The sequence below is a fragment of the Aspergillus lucknowensis genome, assembly GCF_044049455.1.
Source record: "Aspergillus lucknowensis strain CBS 449.75 chromosome Unknown BJX67scaffold_34, whole genome shotgun sequence".
Classification (NCBI taxonomy): domain Eukaryota; kingdom Fungi; phylum Ascomycota; class Eurotiomycetes; order Eurotiales; family Aspergillaceae; genus Aspergillus; species Aspergillus lucknowensis.
Window position 1 is genome coordinate 183,776 of NW_027263578.1, and position 17,211 is coordinate 200,986.

The following is a 17,211-nucleotide window of genomic DNA, read 5'->3' on the forward strand; positions in this document are numbered from 1 at the left end:
CTTCCTTCCCCGTCACTTTAGTCCCTGCTTTGACCGTGCACTCCCGACCAATGTCCCCCCCATGTCAAGGCCTCCGTTCGCATCTGAGAACCCCCCGTCGACTCCCCCGGTGACACCTGCTGCCTCTGCCCAACATGATTGCTCTGAACAGCCTTCCTTCCTTCACAGCAAGCAACAGCGCCACCGCGACACTCGGGACCAACTCACGCATCTCGATCCTCAACAAGCTCCCTCTCCATCCCGCGCTGAGTCCCCCACGGCTCGCCAGTGGGCCAATCCCTCCTCCAACTTCAGTCTAAAAAGGGCCACAACTGCTCCCCTCGAGAGTCTTTCTCGTTCTGGTCACTTTTATACCAGATACAACAGCCCCCAACTGTCCGAGAGGGACAGCATCTTCGCAACACATTATCTTCCTTCCGACAACGAAGCTGCCAATGCACCGCAACTTCCGTCTGTCGAAAATACCCAATATGACGCCCCAACAACGCTGAATTCAGCTCCCGAAAATGCGCCTCCACCTGCGGCCTCGTTTACCCCCTCCAAGGTCCTCCCCTCTCATTCCCGCGCCGACCACTCTCACATGGAAGTTGACATACACCGAACCCACCTGATACGCTCCGCTCCGCTCCTTCCCTCCCGTCCTCGCTTCCCGTTACCACCAGACAGTTCAGATGTGAGCTTGGACGAAGAACTTGATCTCTCTGAGGAGCGTGCTCCACAGATTCACACCGGGGGTGGCGTCCCGCCATATCGCCAGCCAACCCTGCACGGCGTGGGTGCGAGATCCAGTGGTGCATCGCAGATGCCACAGCGTGGCCTTCACCCCTCCCCACTGAGTGATGAACCCTCTAATTCTCAGCAATCGATGGCAATGCCCCCCAATATCCGATCCATAGGCGCCGACCCTGGTACCAGCTCCCAACAGGGAGAAGGGCAGTCCTCGCGGAATGTGGCGCAGGAAGACAGACTTGAACGCAGCTCCAGTCGAAGCCAGAGGGGAAGGGTGGAAAATTCCATCGAGGCCAATATAGCCGATGCAGAGCCCGCGTCCCACGTCCGAAGCCGTAAGTCGAGTCACTACCTAGGTTTGTTCAAGGAAAATACCGCTACGTCCCCAGACCGAAAACGGAGAGACGACCGTGCAGCACGACATGACGGCCCTTTCGATTCGTATAATCAAGAGCAAGAACAGGAGTACCACAGCCGCAACGACCGCGATGAAGACGAGATTTCCGAGCATTCGCAACTGCGTACCTCCAAAAGCTTGTCTCAGCTTTCGCTTGGTAACGTCCCCCTGATGAAGTCGACCGCGGATGTCAATTCACATTTCGACCCTTTGGGCGAGGACGTTCCCCGGAAACTTGAGCCAAGGGTGCTGCCTCGGAGCTTACTTGAGGAAATTCGAAACTTTCATCTCACTCCTGGAGGGGCCCGCGGTACCTCGTTTTCGGGAAGTATTCCCACTCAGTATTCGGAAAAAGGTAATGGTAATTATCTCGATTCACGCTCACCTGTCTTGGACACCTATCAGGAACATCGCCGTGGCTCAGCCCAACCCGACGAGGAAGACGATGAACAAATATCGTCCGCCGTGTATTTTCCACACGAACGCGTGGCAGTCTCCGATGAAGTCAGTGCGATACCATCCTTTGAAGCCGGCCCACGTGGTCTGCAGCCATGTGATGAATCGACGGCGGAGAGCCGCCGCATTCTAGTTCCAGAGAGGCTGGCAGCTCCTGACGAGCATGAGGCTAATCATGTGGATATATCCCTTCGGTCTAAGAATGACAGTAGAATCTTGCACGGCGATCTTCAGGACAGGAAGACTCCACTAGAAGAACTAAATGAGAAGACTATTGATTCCATGCTCCAGCGCCATGTTGAGTATTCAACTGGCGAAGAATCTGAACCACTCTCTGCAGATGACAGTGGAATGTCTGTCCGAGATGAAGAGTCCAGTGTGACCGACGAGGCCGAGGTCACGCCGACTGCTACCCCCACGCAACGTCAGCATCTTCCGCGTCCTCGGCGAACTCAAGGTGAAGTAACGCCTGTCGGAGCCGTGGAATTGAAGCCGTACCGTCATCAAGTGGGTGGCCATACGACGGTTTTTCGTTTCTCGAGGCGTGCTGTCTGTAAACAGCTCAACAATCGGGAAAATGAATTTTATGAGCGTATAGAGCGGAGGCACCCCGAGATGTTGATGTTCTTGCCAAGGTATATGATGGAACCCAGCTCGTCTCTCCGGCCGCTCTTGGTAGCCTCGTAAACTAGATGCTAACTGATCTCCCAGGTACATTGGCGTATTGAACGTGACGTTCTCGAAGAAGCGGCCTAAGAAATCTTCGGACAACCTGCCGGACCAGGCAGAAGTCAACTATTTCACAGATGATCCCCAGCACCCGAAGAAGGCTGATTTACTACAATTAAGTAACGTACAACAAGCCCCAGAAGAGACGGAAAAGGAGCGAATCTTCAGCCAGAAACAAGTTACTGGCATTGTGCCGAAAGTGATACTCGAAAATAACCGCCATATCATTCCGATTGATCTATTCTCTAGCCATCAAAGACCCCACACTGCCGACGCAGCCCCTGGCGGCCATGAAGTCTCGCATCGGCCCGAATTAATCACCACTGGCCGGAGCCCACAGAAAGGTTCATCGGATGGGAAGTTCTGTCCACCGTCTGTGAAGAAGACCTGGGGTGCCACGACCGTTAACCGGAAACTTCAGGAGCAGGTTCTCAGAGAAGTTTTCAGCCCACCTGCGATTCACCAGCATCGGCGCCAGGCTAGGGGCCATCTCAATTTGCCGAGAACTTCGTCTGATGGCCACCGTCGGTACATGAATCATTCGGAAGAACGAGTGCCAAGTAAACTACGGGCCGCAGAGCGTATGGGATCGCCGCGATCGGCTGCCATTGATATTGTCAAGAAAGAGGATGACGGTCCAGGACTATCATCCTCCGCATCAACAGCTCTGGAGGCCAGCCAGAAGCGCCTTCAGCCAGCCCAGTCTGAAGAGGCTCCGCAACGATCAAATTCCCTCTCTCATGCTCGAACAGTTCGGCGTCGACATTCGGGAAGTGGGTTGCAAAGGCGGGGGACGATGGATCCCAACAACATCGGCGGAGAACTCATGTTCTTTGAAGACGAGGGATACGGCGGTGATAGGGAAGACGAGATATTCTCGATGGAAGGCGATCCGTCACTACCGTCTAGTGCGCCGGATGAAAGAAGGCCGTTGATCTCGAATCACTCGGAAGTTCCTGGCGTTGCCTCCGGAAATGGGTGGGCTTCTGGCCGCCACTTGCCGGATTTCTCTAAGAGCCCAATATTTCCGGATTTCAACCGTGGAATATCTCCGGAGCTTCCAGCAAATCCAAAGGAGGCACAAACACGAAAGGATGAAAGAGTACAGTTCTTTCTGTTACTGGAGGATCTAACTGCGGGGATGAACAAACCCTGCGTTCTGGACCTGAAAATGGGGACTCGCCAGTATGGCGTTGAAGCCAATGACAAAAAGAGAAAATCCCAGAGGCGCAAGTGTCAAAACACGACATCCCAACAGCTTGGTGTTCGTCTGTGCGGTATGCAAACCTGGAACGTGAAGAAGCAAGAGTATGCCTTTGAAGACAAGTACTTCGGGCGCGATCTGAAATCTGGTCGAGAATTCCAAGATGCTCTTACGCGCTTTCTTTATGATGGCATTAGCTATTCGAGCGTTGCCAAGAAGATCCCCGTCATCCTTGAGAAGCTGGCCAAATTGGAGAATATGATCAGGAGACTCAAGCGTTATCGTCTGTATGCCAGCAGTCTCCTAATCCTCTACGATGGTGAACAGAGACCTTCACAGCGATCCCCTCAAGTCGAAGCGGTGGCGGATAGCACCGTACGGCAAAATCTGCAACGCCGGGCGTCTGACGACGGGCACAATAATTTCAACGTCCAATTGAAGATTGTCGACTTCGCGAACTGTATCACGGGCGAGGACGAGCTCTCCCCAGATGTACCTTGTCCGCCTCAACATCCCGACGACATCGACCGCGGTTACTTGCGGGGCCTTCGTACCCTGAGGATGTATTTCCAACGGATCATGAAGGAGGTTAACCAGGATGAATACATCGAGAGAGGCGAGGGTGAAGGCATCGCTCTGAATCCCCAGCTATCGATCAATAACCACCAGTCTGACCGGTACTGGGATGAAAATGTCATGGAGAATGATCTTGGAGAGGTCAGCTTCTGAACCCACTTCTTCTTTCCTATTCACTATGGATCTCCGAGCCGGTATCGCCGGGGCTTCCAAACATGTCTTAATTTCTCATTTTCCTTTGCTTGTCTTCCGTTTTCCATCCCGGAGTTGACGGCTCTAAGTTTGATTCGGTCAAGATTCTACTAGGCAGGGATTAAAAATATGGCGTCACTATTGCATGCTAACGGATTGGGAGGTTCTGCTCTGTTCATTTTCCTCCACGTCTCTTCTCGGTTTCGAAGTTCATGATTTCAAAAGCATTGCACCTGCTCAGGTGGAAGGTCTGATGTCTATTATGGCGACAACGATTGACGACTGATCATGGCACGTTTATTTCTGCCGGGGCTTTGCCTATCCATGCCTGGTGCATGGTGGGAGTCTCCGCAAGAAATTCGTTTCTACCTCATGGCATGTATGAACTGGTCTTTTCCCCCCTTTTCTCTCGGACAGCTTCTCTTAGAATAAATATACCCTCCGGAGTCGTCCTGGTTCCTGGGCCTTTTTTTTCAGAGCCGAGCACTACTTAGCACTATTTGAAAGTTTGTTTGTGTCCATAAATTGTAGTCAACCTCAGTGAGAATGAGCTGTCCAATTTGTTCCATTTTCCACGCACTCGTAGTACGCCAAGCTCATATCACGTGCAGCTGCGACACTGCGACACTGCGACAGACCGACGACGTCAGTGATGAGTCCCTCTCATTCTCCCCCCAAGTCCCCTGCTGCTTGACCAACATTTGAGGCAGAGCCTCACCATGGCCTTCACGATGTTTGAGTAGGTTATTTGTATTATTTATCCGTTTTTGGTATCTCTTCCTTCCAGGGGAAATCACTCCTCCAGCAGTATTATCTCACATATCCCATAACGAATGCCTGCTTTCCAGTGACCAGACAACCAATGTTCGATTTCTCCAATATAACGGCAGGCACAGTGTTTCGGAGCCTGGAGTGGCCGATTTCGTCTTATTATCCGCCTCTCTACGTTCGATGACTCCATCGCGAGTCCTCCCAATATAACCAATTCCTCTTGTACCTCGAGAGAGCAGTCGGGTAGCACAATGACGGCGCAACCGGTCATCGATAAGCGCGACTTTGACACCAATCGTCGGCCATCTACCTCCATTGGATCCGATATTCAAGAGGACCATGCCCCGCTTTACTCACGCCCGGACTCGAGACCCTCAACGAGCAGTCGGTATAGCAACAATGATGGCCTTTTGAACAACGTGGTCGAGGAGCTTGTTGAACGAGATCGCCGGAAAATTGCAAGAGAGGTTGTGCGCACCTTCAGTTTCGTCTGGGGGGTGATTACCTGGTGCGCCCCTTCTCTTTTCGCGCCTTGAGAATAACCCTATAACTAGTGATGTTTTATTGTAGTCTCGGCGCCGGTAGTATTACCGCATTCTCGCTGTACGGGCCCCTACTGTTAACTCGATTACACTATAGCCAATTGCGAGTAAACGAAGTGTCCATCGCGGCCGGGATTTCAATGTACCTTCCCGTGTCCCTGGCGGGGTACTTGTGTGATCGGTATTCACCATCTCCGCTGACACTATTTGCGGGGATTGCATTCGGTGTCGGTTACCTCCTCGCCGCCTTCGCGTACAAGAGTGGCCCGCCCCCCGACGCCGGCGGAGACGGATGGCCGTTCTGGGTGATGGTGGTGGCATTTATTGCCATTGGAGTGGCCACATGCACCATGTACCTGGCCGCAGTGACGACATGTGCCAAGAACTTTGGCAGGGGGAAACACAAGGGAATCATACTCGCCGTTCCTATTGCAGCTTTCGGTCTGAGTGGGATGTGGCAGAGCCAAGTGGGGACATACATACTCTGCGAGCGCCTGGAAGATGGCAGCTGCGGCGATGTTGACGTCTACAGATACTTTGTTTTCCTCGCAGTTGTTCTGCTTGTCATTGGTGTCATCGGCACTTTTGCCTTGAGGATCGTTGACGACGAGGAGGAAAAGTATATCGATGAGGCAGTTGAAGAGCTCGAGCGGAGCGGCTTGTTAACGGAAAGTGAATTCTTCCGACCACGTAGTGAAGTGAACACAGCGTATGGGACTTTCGCCCAACGAGACGGAGACATTGGGGATGACGATGACCATTCCGTCACCCTGTCAGAGGAGCAACAGGAGGCAGCAAGACGGGAGAAGGAGAGGGAGGAGGAGGAGCGCAGGAAGAAGAACTGGCTATTGAACTACGAAACAAGGAAATTCCTAGGTGACCATACAATGTGGTGGCTTGCTCTCGGTTTTTTCTTGGTCACCGGACCCGGCGAGGCGTATCTCAGTAACGTTCGTGGGCTTTGGAAACCCCCAAAGTACTCTCGCTAACGGACCATATAGTTGGGCACCATCGTGCAAACACTAAATTCAGACTCAACCGCCCTTGTCGATGCACACCCCGCCGGCCTCCCTTCTACACACGTTGCGATCATAGCCCTAACCTCAACGGTAGCTCGCCTCATGACTGGCTCTCTCTCCGACCTCTTCGCCCCCCGCACCGACTACCACTTCCTCACCGACCAGGAAACCGCAGCACGCTCCTACCCAGAGTCATCACCCAACACACGCCGCCCCACCCTCTCCCGACTCGCCTTTCTCATCCCTTCCGCCCTACTCCTATCTCTGGGCTTCCTTCTCCTCGCCTCCCCATTCCCGACGCACCACCCCGAACTCTCCCACCTAACCACAGCCCTCGTCGGCCTCGGCTACGGCAGCGCCTTCTCCCTCGTGCCCATCATAATCTCCGTCGTATGGGGCGTCGAGAACTTCGGCACAAACTGGGGCATCGTCGCCATGTTCCCTGCTGTCGGAGCCGCCATGTGGGGGCTGATCTATTCGCGCGGGTACCAAGATGCCACGGACGACCGGAACGGCAGTCCAGGGCCACCAGGTGACGACAGACAGTGCCATGGCTGGCGGTGTTTTGGGTTTTGGGCTATCGGGTGTACCCTTAGCGTCTGGGTTGCCATTGCGGCGTGGTTGGCTGCGTGGAGATCTTGGAGGAGGAGGGGGGTTGTCGTTTAACCCTCTACTTATCAAACATATAACCATCTAGTACGGTATACTCGGTTTCGATATTGGATGATCCAAATTCGCTAGCTTAGTTGGGCGTTCAGTTTTGGCATATTTGCGCTTCTTGGGAGATACTATATAGAGATTGCATAGCTTGCTTGGGACTGTATCGGTTTCTTGTGGCAGCTTATAGGTGACTTGTTTGGTATGACATTCTTATTCAATGCTCCCGGTCAACTTCTGTCCTGGATATACAAAAGGTAAAAGATATATAGTACCTCGGACACCATAGCAGCCAGGTCAAGAACTGATAATAAAAAAGCAACCCCAAAAGCCAACCTCCGGCCAGAGCCTCAAGTCTCACCCAGCCTTCCCGTCAACACTGCGGGCCTTTCAGCCGCGAGAAACCAGCCCAAGACCGGAGTACGCCAATATCTAGGTAACACCACTACCATCAATACCATCTACCAATGCACTCCAAAGACGCCAATGCCACCAAATACTCGATCACCCAAGATATGCACGATACAACGCCAAATGGTATATAGATGTTAAATATCCGTCGAGTTCGGATCAAGACCCATGAAGACTTTGTATAAGCGTCGACTCACCGCGGGTCCGATACGGGAATCTGTAAGAGCGCCATTTTTGTTCGCTGATTTCTAGAAGTTGTCACCTGTGTTAGCCGAAGACCTCCTATCTTTCTACGAACCGCAGTGGGGCACCGGAAAGAGGTGGGAAGAGGTGAGAGCTAAGAGTCGGATTGTACGTACCTTGACGTCCTCCAGCATCGCCGGTCCGGAGCCGCGCATTCCCCTAACCAATTCAATAACGCTGGGATACTGATTGATAACGCCGTACGCCATGGATGCTGTCACCCGGTTGACCTCCTGGAGCATGCGAATAAAGGTGTCGGATTTATTCTCGCCGGGCTTGACCTGCCCGCCGTCCATACAGAAAGCGGCGTCATTAGCGTCGATGCGTTGGCGGCGGTATGGCACAGTCGAAATATGTTCGGTGAAGTTCTTAATCCATTCTGCGGATTCGGGAGGTGCAGCGGTTTGGTGAATGAGGCATCCATGGGCGACTTGAAGATTTAAAAGGGCGTCCTCGATTATGTCGTCGTCTATGGGTGGGGGATCGGCGGGCTTATTCGTTTTCTTGCGGTGGGTTGCTGCAGAGGACGATGCCGTTGAGGATAAACCTTGGACCTCACCAAGGTTACGATGCAATTCTGCTTGGTACGCTCTGTTTCGGGCGTTAGTGTTTTTGCGCATCCACGCTGTCAGACCCTCGATTAGGTAGATCACGGTGGAGCCCGCGTGAATGCGTTTGAGGCGGAGGACGTGGAGTTCTAGTTCGCTGGGTGCGTCTGGGGTATCTGAGTTTAGAGTGGAGGTGACCATGTCGACAAATTCCTGAGCTGTTAAATGGCACAGCACATGCTCTTCTTCGCGGATATGGAGTTCACAGGGCTCCCAGTATCCTAAATGATCGTTGAACTTTGTCTTCGCCTTCCGCCGCCACTTGACAACTTTTGCAGAGCTGTCGAAGAAACAATGCTCTACCCCGAGTCGGCGCATGTGCTCGACTGTCTGGGTGCCGACGCTCGTGTCTCTTAGTGATGACGGAAGGTCGATGATCATCTCCGGGGTAGAATGCTTCTTGTCCTCTTTAAGCTTGTTAGCCTGCGCTATGTCAGCTGCCAACTGCTTCTCTTTCGCCTTTTCTTCCTTCAGCTTCTGCTTCCGCTCGTTCTCCAGCTGTTTCTCATGATCACGCTGTGCTTTGGCTGCTTCACGGTCTTTTGCTTTGGCCTCTTTATCCACCGTGATTCGTTTGGCTGTTGTTGTGGCCTTCTTTAGTTTGCGACTCCGAGGCTCGGGAAGTTCGTCCGCATCATGCTCGCCCACGTCGACTTCCTTCGGCCGGTCCGGCTTTGTTTTTGCCTGTGTTTGAGTCTTCGAGCAGCCGCCAAGATTCGCCAAAAGACTTGCCGTCCTGCTGGAGAGTCCCGATCCGAGTCCAGAGTCTGTAAAGTCGCTACCTCCCCGAAAGTCGAATAATTCACTGGGATCTGGAACGCGCACTGGGTCGCTGCTAAACTCTTCTATGCCCTCTTTCCAGAAGGAACCGCTCCTTGCTTGCCCATGTCCCAACGGCACAGTATTGGCACCAACAGAATTAGCACCCTTACTACTCTCAACAATGAAGACATTGTCTGCGCTCGTAGTAGACCGCTGGTTCTTCTCCTCCTTCCCCGAAGACGGAGCCGGCCAAATCTGCTCAGGAGCAGAGGATGTAAACACAATCGGATCTGAGTCTAGCGTGAAAGCCGGGGCTTTCGATATTTGATTGGAAGGTCCGTCGGAGGACAAGGGAATATCGTCGGAAAAGACGAAGAGGCTCTTCCCACTTCGAGATGGCAGCCCATCGTGGTTAAGGCGCGGAGACTCAAGATTTATACCGGCTTCAGGAGTCAACCGCCTCCTCTTGGAAGGCAAATTGAGATCGCCCTCCCGCTCGTAAGTGGTTTTTTGAATGTCAACGTCGTCAGATAAGATTTGAATGGAGCCCAGGTCGGCAGGTTGGGGCGGGCTTGAATGAAATCCCCTGAAGGATGAGGGTTCGCGCAGCGCTGCTGGAGGGGGAGGGGTGGAGGAAAGGAGATCGATGACCTCTGGCATCGTGACCGTCACTGTTGTTTGGGGGAGGCAGAGGCAATAAAAACAGTTCCTTTCTGGGGAACCGAGCAGGCTCCCGAGGTCCTTATCGGGAAATTCACGTGTCGCGCCTCCCCGTGTCGCCCTCCTCGCGAAAGCACGTGATTTGCACCAGCATGCTTTGACGGAGGCACCCACTGAGTATCCAGCAGCTCACTCACTCACTTCGAATGATCGTGGCGCTGCCTTTCTTGTGATGGCTCGACTTCATGATAGCAAGGGACAACAACAAACAGGCCAGGTTCTGCGGTGGTAGGCTTGGAATAAACACGTCGCCAGCCCATGCAAGGCGCCTGCCATGGGAGAGGATCATGAGCCGCCATTGCGAGCTCTTTGGTCTGAGGACGAGCAGTCCGCAGGCCATTGGACAGCACAGGATTCATTTGATGTCGAGCGAATAATCGTCGAGCGAAAGGCGAAGGAATACGAACTCCCTAAAGTCCCGTTCAACCCTGGCCCCTGAACTCCCACCGCTCCAATTCCTCGCGGTCAAGTCTCTCACCGAGACGACGACCACCGCAAATCCCTCCCTCCGCACCGGCCCGCCGTCCTCTACGTGTTGGTTCACCTTCAGTTCGCGATGGCTTCGAGCTCCATCCTATCCAAAGGCTTCATCGAGTACAGTGACCTTAATATTATCTCTGTCAACGGCGTTTAACTCTAGCCTTGTGCAGAACCGTCTTTGACAATCCAGAATACGCCTTTGAGTATTTTGCCGCCCCAACAACGCAGTGCCTGCAGGTCAAGCCGATAGGAGTTGAACGCTATAGACTAGTCCTGAGCGATGGTGAGCGGTGGGTTCAGTGCATGCTTATACGGGCGTTAGGCCACCTCGCAAGAGATGGGAAGATCGTCAAGGGCTGTGTTTGCCACATCAAACATTGTATGCCTTGGTCCGTTAGGAGCAAGATGTAAGCGTAACTGTGAAATCTTGAAGCATGTCCAGACTTTTGCTCACCCATCTGCCAGTGTCCTAGTCATCACTGACGTCGAGGTAGTCGAATCCTTCGGGGTCCTCGAGAAGATTGGCGAGCCGTCGCCGGTCGATGCTGTGGCTACATCGAGCAACGTCAACTCTCAGAAAGAATACATCTTACCGTGTTGGCTCCCGATCTCCCGGTTCCCGCGAGAGATCTTCGACACCATTGTTTCGAATCTCAACCAAAAAGACAAGCTCGCTCTCTCACTGGTCTCAAAGGAACTGCGTTCCTTGGTAGGGGCATATCTTTACTCGGTCGTCGAGCTAAGCAGCAAAGAAGCCCTGGCCAAGTTCGCGAGCGCGTTGACGCGAACGCCCGAGATCGGTGGGCTTGTCAGAACTTTCTTGTTGACCGGGGATGTCTGCTGTATTGACCCGGGAACGTGCAGCTTCATTGTCGAACAGCTCTCGCTGCTGCGCGACTTTCGTTTCGAGCCATTCCACGAAGCGATCGACGACCACTGCGTATCCTTGCGCCCCATAATTCAGAAGCTGATATCAGGTCATGCAATCAAGTCTCTGAAATCTCGTGCGTATTTGTAATTCACCTAAGTTTAATCAGGTTATCATTATAGCTAACAGGTACATACAACCTGCAGTCACTATCCGCCTCGATTCCTCGCATGCGCTTGCTTTACAAGACACGCGAGAGCAACTTTTGCAGACAATATTTCTGACTCCATCTATCAAACACCTCCAACTCTTCTACGGACCTTGTCATTCTCCAATGGGGTTCGACGCCTCTGATCCGCAATCTCTAACCCTCCCACGGTTGAAGAATGCGAGGACGAAGTTCACGAATCTTCGAACTCTCACCTTACAGTGGGATGACTTGCCACTATCTTCGGTACACGATCTGCTACAACTCCCCCGAAATCTCGAGTTTCTCACGCTCGGGCTCTCTCTCCGGTCCGACGATAAAATGACTCTGGACACCGCCGTAGAACCTATCGCAAACTCCGTTCGAGAACTCGAACTACAGCCCATGAGTGGCGCAGACAGCTACTTGGAAGACAGTGGCTTTGAAGACAGTGGCTTGCGATGGAGCACCAAAGGCTTGACTTCATTCACGGCGCTTCAGCATCTCCGCATCCCCAGTTGCTTTCTCACAGAAACCCACGGATTCGACGGCAGGACGCCATGGCTCCCGCCGTCCCTCGTTAGCATCTGCCTCACAGACTCCACGCTCGAGGATTGCCGCATCCCAGAACCCGCGTTCTCGACCGCCCACCCCATTCCGCGTCGACAACGCTTCGTCACACTCGACGGCGAGACCACAAGCCTCCTTCGCTGCTTCTCCCAAAAGGAGACAATCCAGTCCCTCCCGAATCTCAGACTCCTTATTCTGCCTAGGAACCACCGTATTCGGACATCGTACCCGCGCCTCACGCGTTGGCCGCCGATGATCCTGGTGGGCAAGAGTTTACGGCCGCTCGTTGATCAGGGATTCCACATTTCGATGGACGTCGAGGACCATGCGAACATACTGCTGGATGTCAAGATTGCGCCTGGATTTTGACCTAGGACTTGTAGTTGTTTACCGGGTACGTTCGTAAAGACGATAATGTGTGCTGGCTTCTCCCAAGGCTACCCGACTGGGAATGTAGAATGTTGCGGATAGCTATAATGCCCTTGGAAGGTCAATACCACCGCATGTAGCACGGTAACGCCGAACCTTAGGGGAAGATCCACAAACTTGCGCACGGAATAAGTCGTGATATTCGACGGTTGCCACTGGCTTGTTCTATCCAGCAAGGCCCAGCAAAGGGCTGAGGGATACTTTGCGTGGACATGTCACCCAGCTCGCTTTGGATCTATACGGTAACACCTGAGCAAATATCCAAGGCGATCTAAGGCAATTCAGCTCTTCAATCTAGTACACTGAGGTAGTGCCCACCAGCACACTCAACTCTTAAACACAGAAACATCAAACAGGAACCTTAAACCCCCCCGGCACCATCCCCCGAAACACACCCGCGGGATCAACCTCACGCCTAACCCGCCTCAACCTCTCAACACTCTCCCTGCCGTAACTGGCGATCGGATCTTGCCACTCTGCTGCATAATTCAGGTAGAGATAGGGGTTGTACGCGCCCAATCTGCGCGCGTCACGTTCGATCCCATCGAATAGGAGACGCGCGGTTTCTTCGACGGTCTGGTCGTCTTCTTCGTTCTCCCACGTGGCGGTGAGTTGGGCCACGACGTAGGACCCTGTCGTTTCTGAGAGGCCCATGGAGTTCTCGGTTGCGAAGCGCGCGTAGATCGATGGCGGGAGAGGGTCGAGGGAGAGGGCCAAGACGATTCCGGGGATGGTTTGCAGAGCGGGTAGGCTTGCGTTCCAGCGGTGGAATGTTGCGTTGAGCATCGGGAGGGTTGAATCGTGTGTCGTTACCACGCTTAATTGTCTGGTGTGGTCGTCGATTAGCTTCTGTGCGTTCTATAGATAGATAGATGGTTACGTGAAGGGCAGGGTAGGCCGGGGGTCATATGAACGTACCGCTTCCCATCCGGCGAAAAGGAGCCCTGCTCCGCCGCAATCTCAGACAGAGGCGCAATGCGCACGGTACTCTGCAAACTCGGAAGCTCAAAGAACGGCTCATAAACGGCCGGAAACTCCTCGTCCTTCGTATACACAATGCTATTAACAATCGCCGGGCCCTGCTCCCCGGTAAACCCGAAACTCGTAATCAGCGACGCATAGTCATCATACGCCTCCGGCGAATTTAGCTTCTCGAACGCCCGCAGCTGGCCCTCGATCGTGTCAAGCGCGTAGTAGACACTCCCGCCCCAGATATCGCCCTGCGCGAAGGTGCGAATGTCGAGCCGCGTCACGACGCCGAAGTTTGCGGCGCCGCCGCCGCAAAGCGCGATCCGCAGGTCGGGATTGTGCTTGCTGTTCGCGTTAGCGATGCTCCCGTTCGCCAGGACGATTTCGAAATTCGAGACACTGTCGCACGTCCATCCGTACCGGGGGGAGAAGTAGGATATCCCGCCGCCGAGGGCGAGCCCGCCCACGCCGACCTGTGCTGCGCGGCCGCCCGGGACGGACAGACCTATGGGTTCGAGAACGGCGTAGACGTCGCCCCAGGTTGCGCCCGCGCCGACGGAGACGGTTTCGCGATCGTCAGTTAGGGTTATGTTGTTTAGACTGGTGAGGTCGATGGTGATGCCGTTTTGGATGTTGGAGAAGCCTGTGTTGTAGGCGTGGCCGCCGGAGCGGATGGCGAAGGGGCAGTGGGGCTGCGATGTTGATGTTAATGTGGTGATTGCCGTCGAGACATCTTGCGCTGTCTCGGGGAAGACAATGCAGCGTGGATGGAGGTTGGAGTTCTGCTGTGTGAAGTAGGAGGTGAGAGAGCTGTGGTATGCGGTTGTGTTGGGGAATGAGACTCTGGGTCCGAGGACCGACGAGAGGGCGAGGCACTGGGAGCGTAGTTAGCTGGGATGCTTGACAGCTAGGGAGAGTTTGCGACGCACGCAGACTCCCAAATGAGAGTCAATTGGACTACTGGTGTAATCACTAATTACATGTGCGTGAACCATTGTGAATGGTAGGTGAGGAGTGAGAGGAGAAAATGACGGGAGGTCAAGAGATGGCGTGGTGATGTCCCAGCCTCCAGAGCCAAATGTCTCGTATATATTTCTCCAAGGTTTCTCCCGCCAGACCGGATCAAGTGCCTTGGGGGCCAAACTTGGAAATGCCTGTCGGCGGCGCTGTTATTGCCATGATGGAAATAAGGTCGTGCCACACCTTGTGCTCAATGGGGCTAGTAACCCAATGGATGTCGAATTACAGGGCTTTATACGAAGCCAAGCTCAAGCTCAAGCTTTCGACTTGATTGAACATTCTCCTGTTTCTTTGCCCTGCATGATAGTCCGAACCAGTCAAAGAGGTAATCCCAGCCCTCGCCCCCCCAACTGAGCCGGCTTTGAAGCGAGTGTCGTTCACTTGAGAGTAATGATAATAGGCTGCTTATGAGAGGATCATTGTGAGATCTGTGAGGTTGCACCGCTTCTTCTTCTAGTTACAGACGGACGCCGTGAATTCGACTCCCAACTCTCGGGTTGAGATTTGGTATCAGGGCCAAAACGAGATACAAGCAGCAGTCGAAGAGGCCCTACGAGTCAATGGTGCCAGTATAGCACCGAGTTACCCATGACGTGCTCTGTCACCAATATGATCACATTCCACCGCTTCCCATCCTTTAGCGGTGGCTACGGAGGAAGGGGCGGGCTTCGAGCTTTCGTATTCAACTCGTCAGGTCAGGCTCGATACCTTGGACCAGCTCCAAGGATGATTGCTGGAGGAACTGATATTCTGGAGATGAGGAAGTATCACCAATCCCATGCAGATCTCGCTTGGGACGACCTCCACCAGATCTCGAGGTGCTTGGCTGGGACTTCGCCAGAAAATATCAGCAACACAAGGGCACTCTGGAGAAAATACCGTGGGGAATCTCGCTCGCATTTCTCCTGGCAGCTGCCATGTATTCCCATTCCCTAGGATTCCTTCTTCCATGAAGGCGTCGATCTGGTAGCTTGTTGGCCACAGTTGGCCCTTCACGCAAACGCCAAGTGCGGATTCTCGAGAATGGAGCAGAAAGCTTTCGACGAAATCATAAGCGCATTGCACTTCGCAGGTTTTTCCAATAATCCTGTCGATCAGAACCATGCACATCGAGGAAGAATGCATATATATTATAGAGTCCCAAAAGAGTCAGCTGTCTGTTTCCGAGGTTGAAGTCAAAGAACTTTCCTCCTGAGGTGCCCTTCAGGGCATCCTTGCGACCAAGAATCGACCCGACCCTTTTTGAACAGATCGGCGGCTGGGAGTCTCTCTGGGCGCACATCCCGGGCGCACATTCCGCTGACGGTTCTCCGCTTCGTCCGTCAGTCGCTTGAAGTCTTAGAGTTCCCCACCGGGCTCATGGAAGCCATGCACTGAAACCGAAGTTGATCATTACCAAGCGTGTTGTTAGTTCTTGGAGGAGGGGTGAAGATCAACTCCTTGTCCATTATTGGCAGAGGCTCATCGCTTCGTCGGTTCGGGCGTGGACCTGTTGTCGAGCATCCACGACAATGTTTATTGCCTCGACCCTTGCGGTGTTCATGTGGCAATGAGGAAAAATTTCGCTTGATGATGGTCGTGAGCTGACACAAAGACTGTGAGCTGAATGAGATCAGCATTCTCCCAGCAGATGTGGCGTGCCGAGTCTGACAGCTTGATTTGGGAAGATTTCGATCGTCTTGTGTGCCTCGTGTGAGACAGGCCCAAGGGATCTGGTGTCTCGGCGTTCAACGGCTTTTTGGCTCTTCACAGGCTCGAGGGGCCGTCCCCTGGCGGCTTTCCCGGGTGGAGAAAGATGGATTGGTTCAGTCTTGCTCAACTTTTCTTTTCTTGCTGTTTTGATTCGTGCATTTAAAATGTCTCTGCTTTGATAATTATTGTTTTGTTTATTTGAACGTAAAATCAAAGACGAAACACCGATTCAGAGCATCACAGCACAGCGCAAACGGGCGGCACGGTTCCCCCTTTCATATCATGAGCAGCGATCGACATTATTATTGAACCATTCAACGCAAAATGATTCGGGCAGGGTTTTCTGTCCACCTGTGGTGGGAATCTCCAATTCTCACGGTCACACCATTGAATTATTCACGGTGGGTGTGGGTTCCTGCGCCTGTGAAAGGCAGGTTTTGACTGTCTGTTCAAGATCCTGGGTCGGGAGGCTGATTGCAACCGGGCCGGAATCGAGACAGTGGAGATCGGGCGGACAGGGTCGATTTATCAAACCGAATCCTTTCCCTCAATCCACGGACGGGTTTCAAACCTCAAGCCCCACGATTATTGAGTGTGAATTGACTCCCAGAGTGCGGGACTTCATGATCCCTGGTCCATGTCAGGTGCCACTCGCGAGGGTTGTGGTCAACGCCTCAAGGAAGAATTGCTTTTGCAGAGACCCTCATCGCTGATTCTTCTTTTCCAGTGGTATGACAACCACAAGATTGGCTGCTTCGGGTTAAGATTGCGAGTCAGCATGCGCTGAGACGAAGCGCGTCGCTGGTCCAAAACTGTTGGAAGGGAGGTCAGAAACCAGAACTGACTGATAAATTGATCTGGTGGGAGGCCCAGACGCCGCTTCTGATTCATCGAGCGAACGGTTTGTTGGTGTCGGCGAACTGCAGGGGCAACGGATTGTGGCATGACAGGGTCAAGCTTCACTCTCAATCAATTTTGAA

General features: G+C 53.3%; 5 protein-coding genes across 5 annotated transcripts; 3 read left to right on the forward strand and 2 right to left on the reverse strand.

The window, feature by feature from the left end:
- Nucleotides 1–61: 61 nt before the first annotated feature.
- On the forward strand, nt 62–4,244 carry BJX67DRAFT_383142 (inositol polyphosphate kinase KCS1; the record flags this gene model as incomplete). The annotated part of the gene is made up of 2 exons (XM_071033393.1): nt 62–2,217; nt 2,294–4,244. The coding sequence occupies 2 exons, from the start codon at nt 62–64 to the stop codon at nt 4,242–4,244; spliced, it is 4,107 nt and encodes a 1,368-aa protein (XP_070884129.1).
- Nucleotides 4,245–4,955: 711 nt separating this feature from the next.
- BJX67DRAFT_359386 (MFS transporter) lies at nt 4,956–7,545 on the forward strand. The gene is made up of 3 exons (XM_071029673.1): nt 4,956–5,562; nt 5,625–6,546; nt 6,598–7,545. The coding sequence occupies exons 1-3, from the start codon at nt 5,306–5,308 to the stop codon at nt 7,279–7,281; spliced, it is 1,863 nt and encodes a 620-aa protein (XP_070884130.1). The 5' UTR covers nt 4,956–5,305; the 3' UTR covers nt 7,282–7,545.
- On the reverse strand, nt 7,546–10,026 carry BJX67DRAFT_359388 (uncharacterized protein). The gene is made up of 2 exons (XM_071029674.1): nt 8,043–10,026; nt 7,546–7,931 (listed from the first exon to the last, which is right to left on the reverse strand). Exons 1-2 carry the CDS (start codon nt 9,954–9,956, stop codon nt 7,821–7,823), a joined length of 2,025 nt encoding a protein of 674 aa, XP_070884131.1. The 5' UTR covers nt 9,957–10,026; the 3' UTR covers nt 7,546–7,820.
- A 561-nt stretch (nt 10,027–10,587) lies between these two features.
- Nucleotides 10,588–12,694, forward strand: BJX67DRAFT_188995 (uncharacterized protein). The gene is made up of 3 exons (XM_071025300.1): nt 10,588–10,903; nt 10,962–11,500; nt 11,571–12,694. The coding sequence occupies exons 1-3, from the start codon at nt 10,800–10,802 to the stop codon at nt 12,488–12,490; spliced, it is 1,563 nt and encodes a 520-aa protein (XP_070884132.1). The 5' UTR covers nt 10,588–10,799; the 3' UTR covers nt 12,491–12,694.
- BJX67DRAFT_189012 (FAD-binding oxidoreductase) lies at nt 12,695–14,871 on the reverse strand. Its single transcript, XM_071025301.1, has 3 exons — nt 14,449–14,871; nt 13,469–14,394; nt 12,695–13,376 (listed from the first exon to the last, which is right to left on the reverse strand). Exons 1-3 carry the CDS (start codon nt 14,512–14,514, stop codon nt 12,899–12,901), a joined length of 1,470 nt encoding a protein of 489 aa, XP_070884133.1. The 5' UTR covers nt 14,515–14,871; the 3' UTR covers nt 12,695–12,898.
- Nucleotides 14,872–17,211: the final 2,340 nt, after the last annotated feature.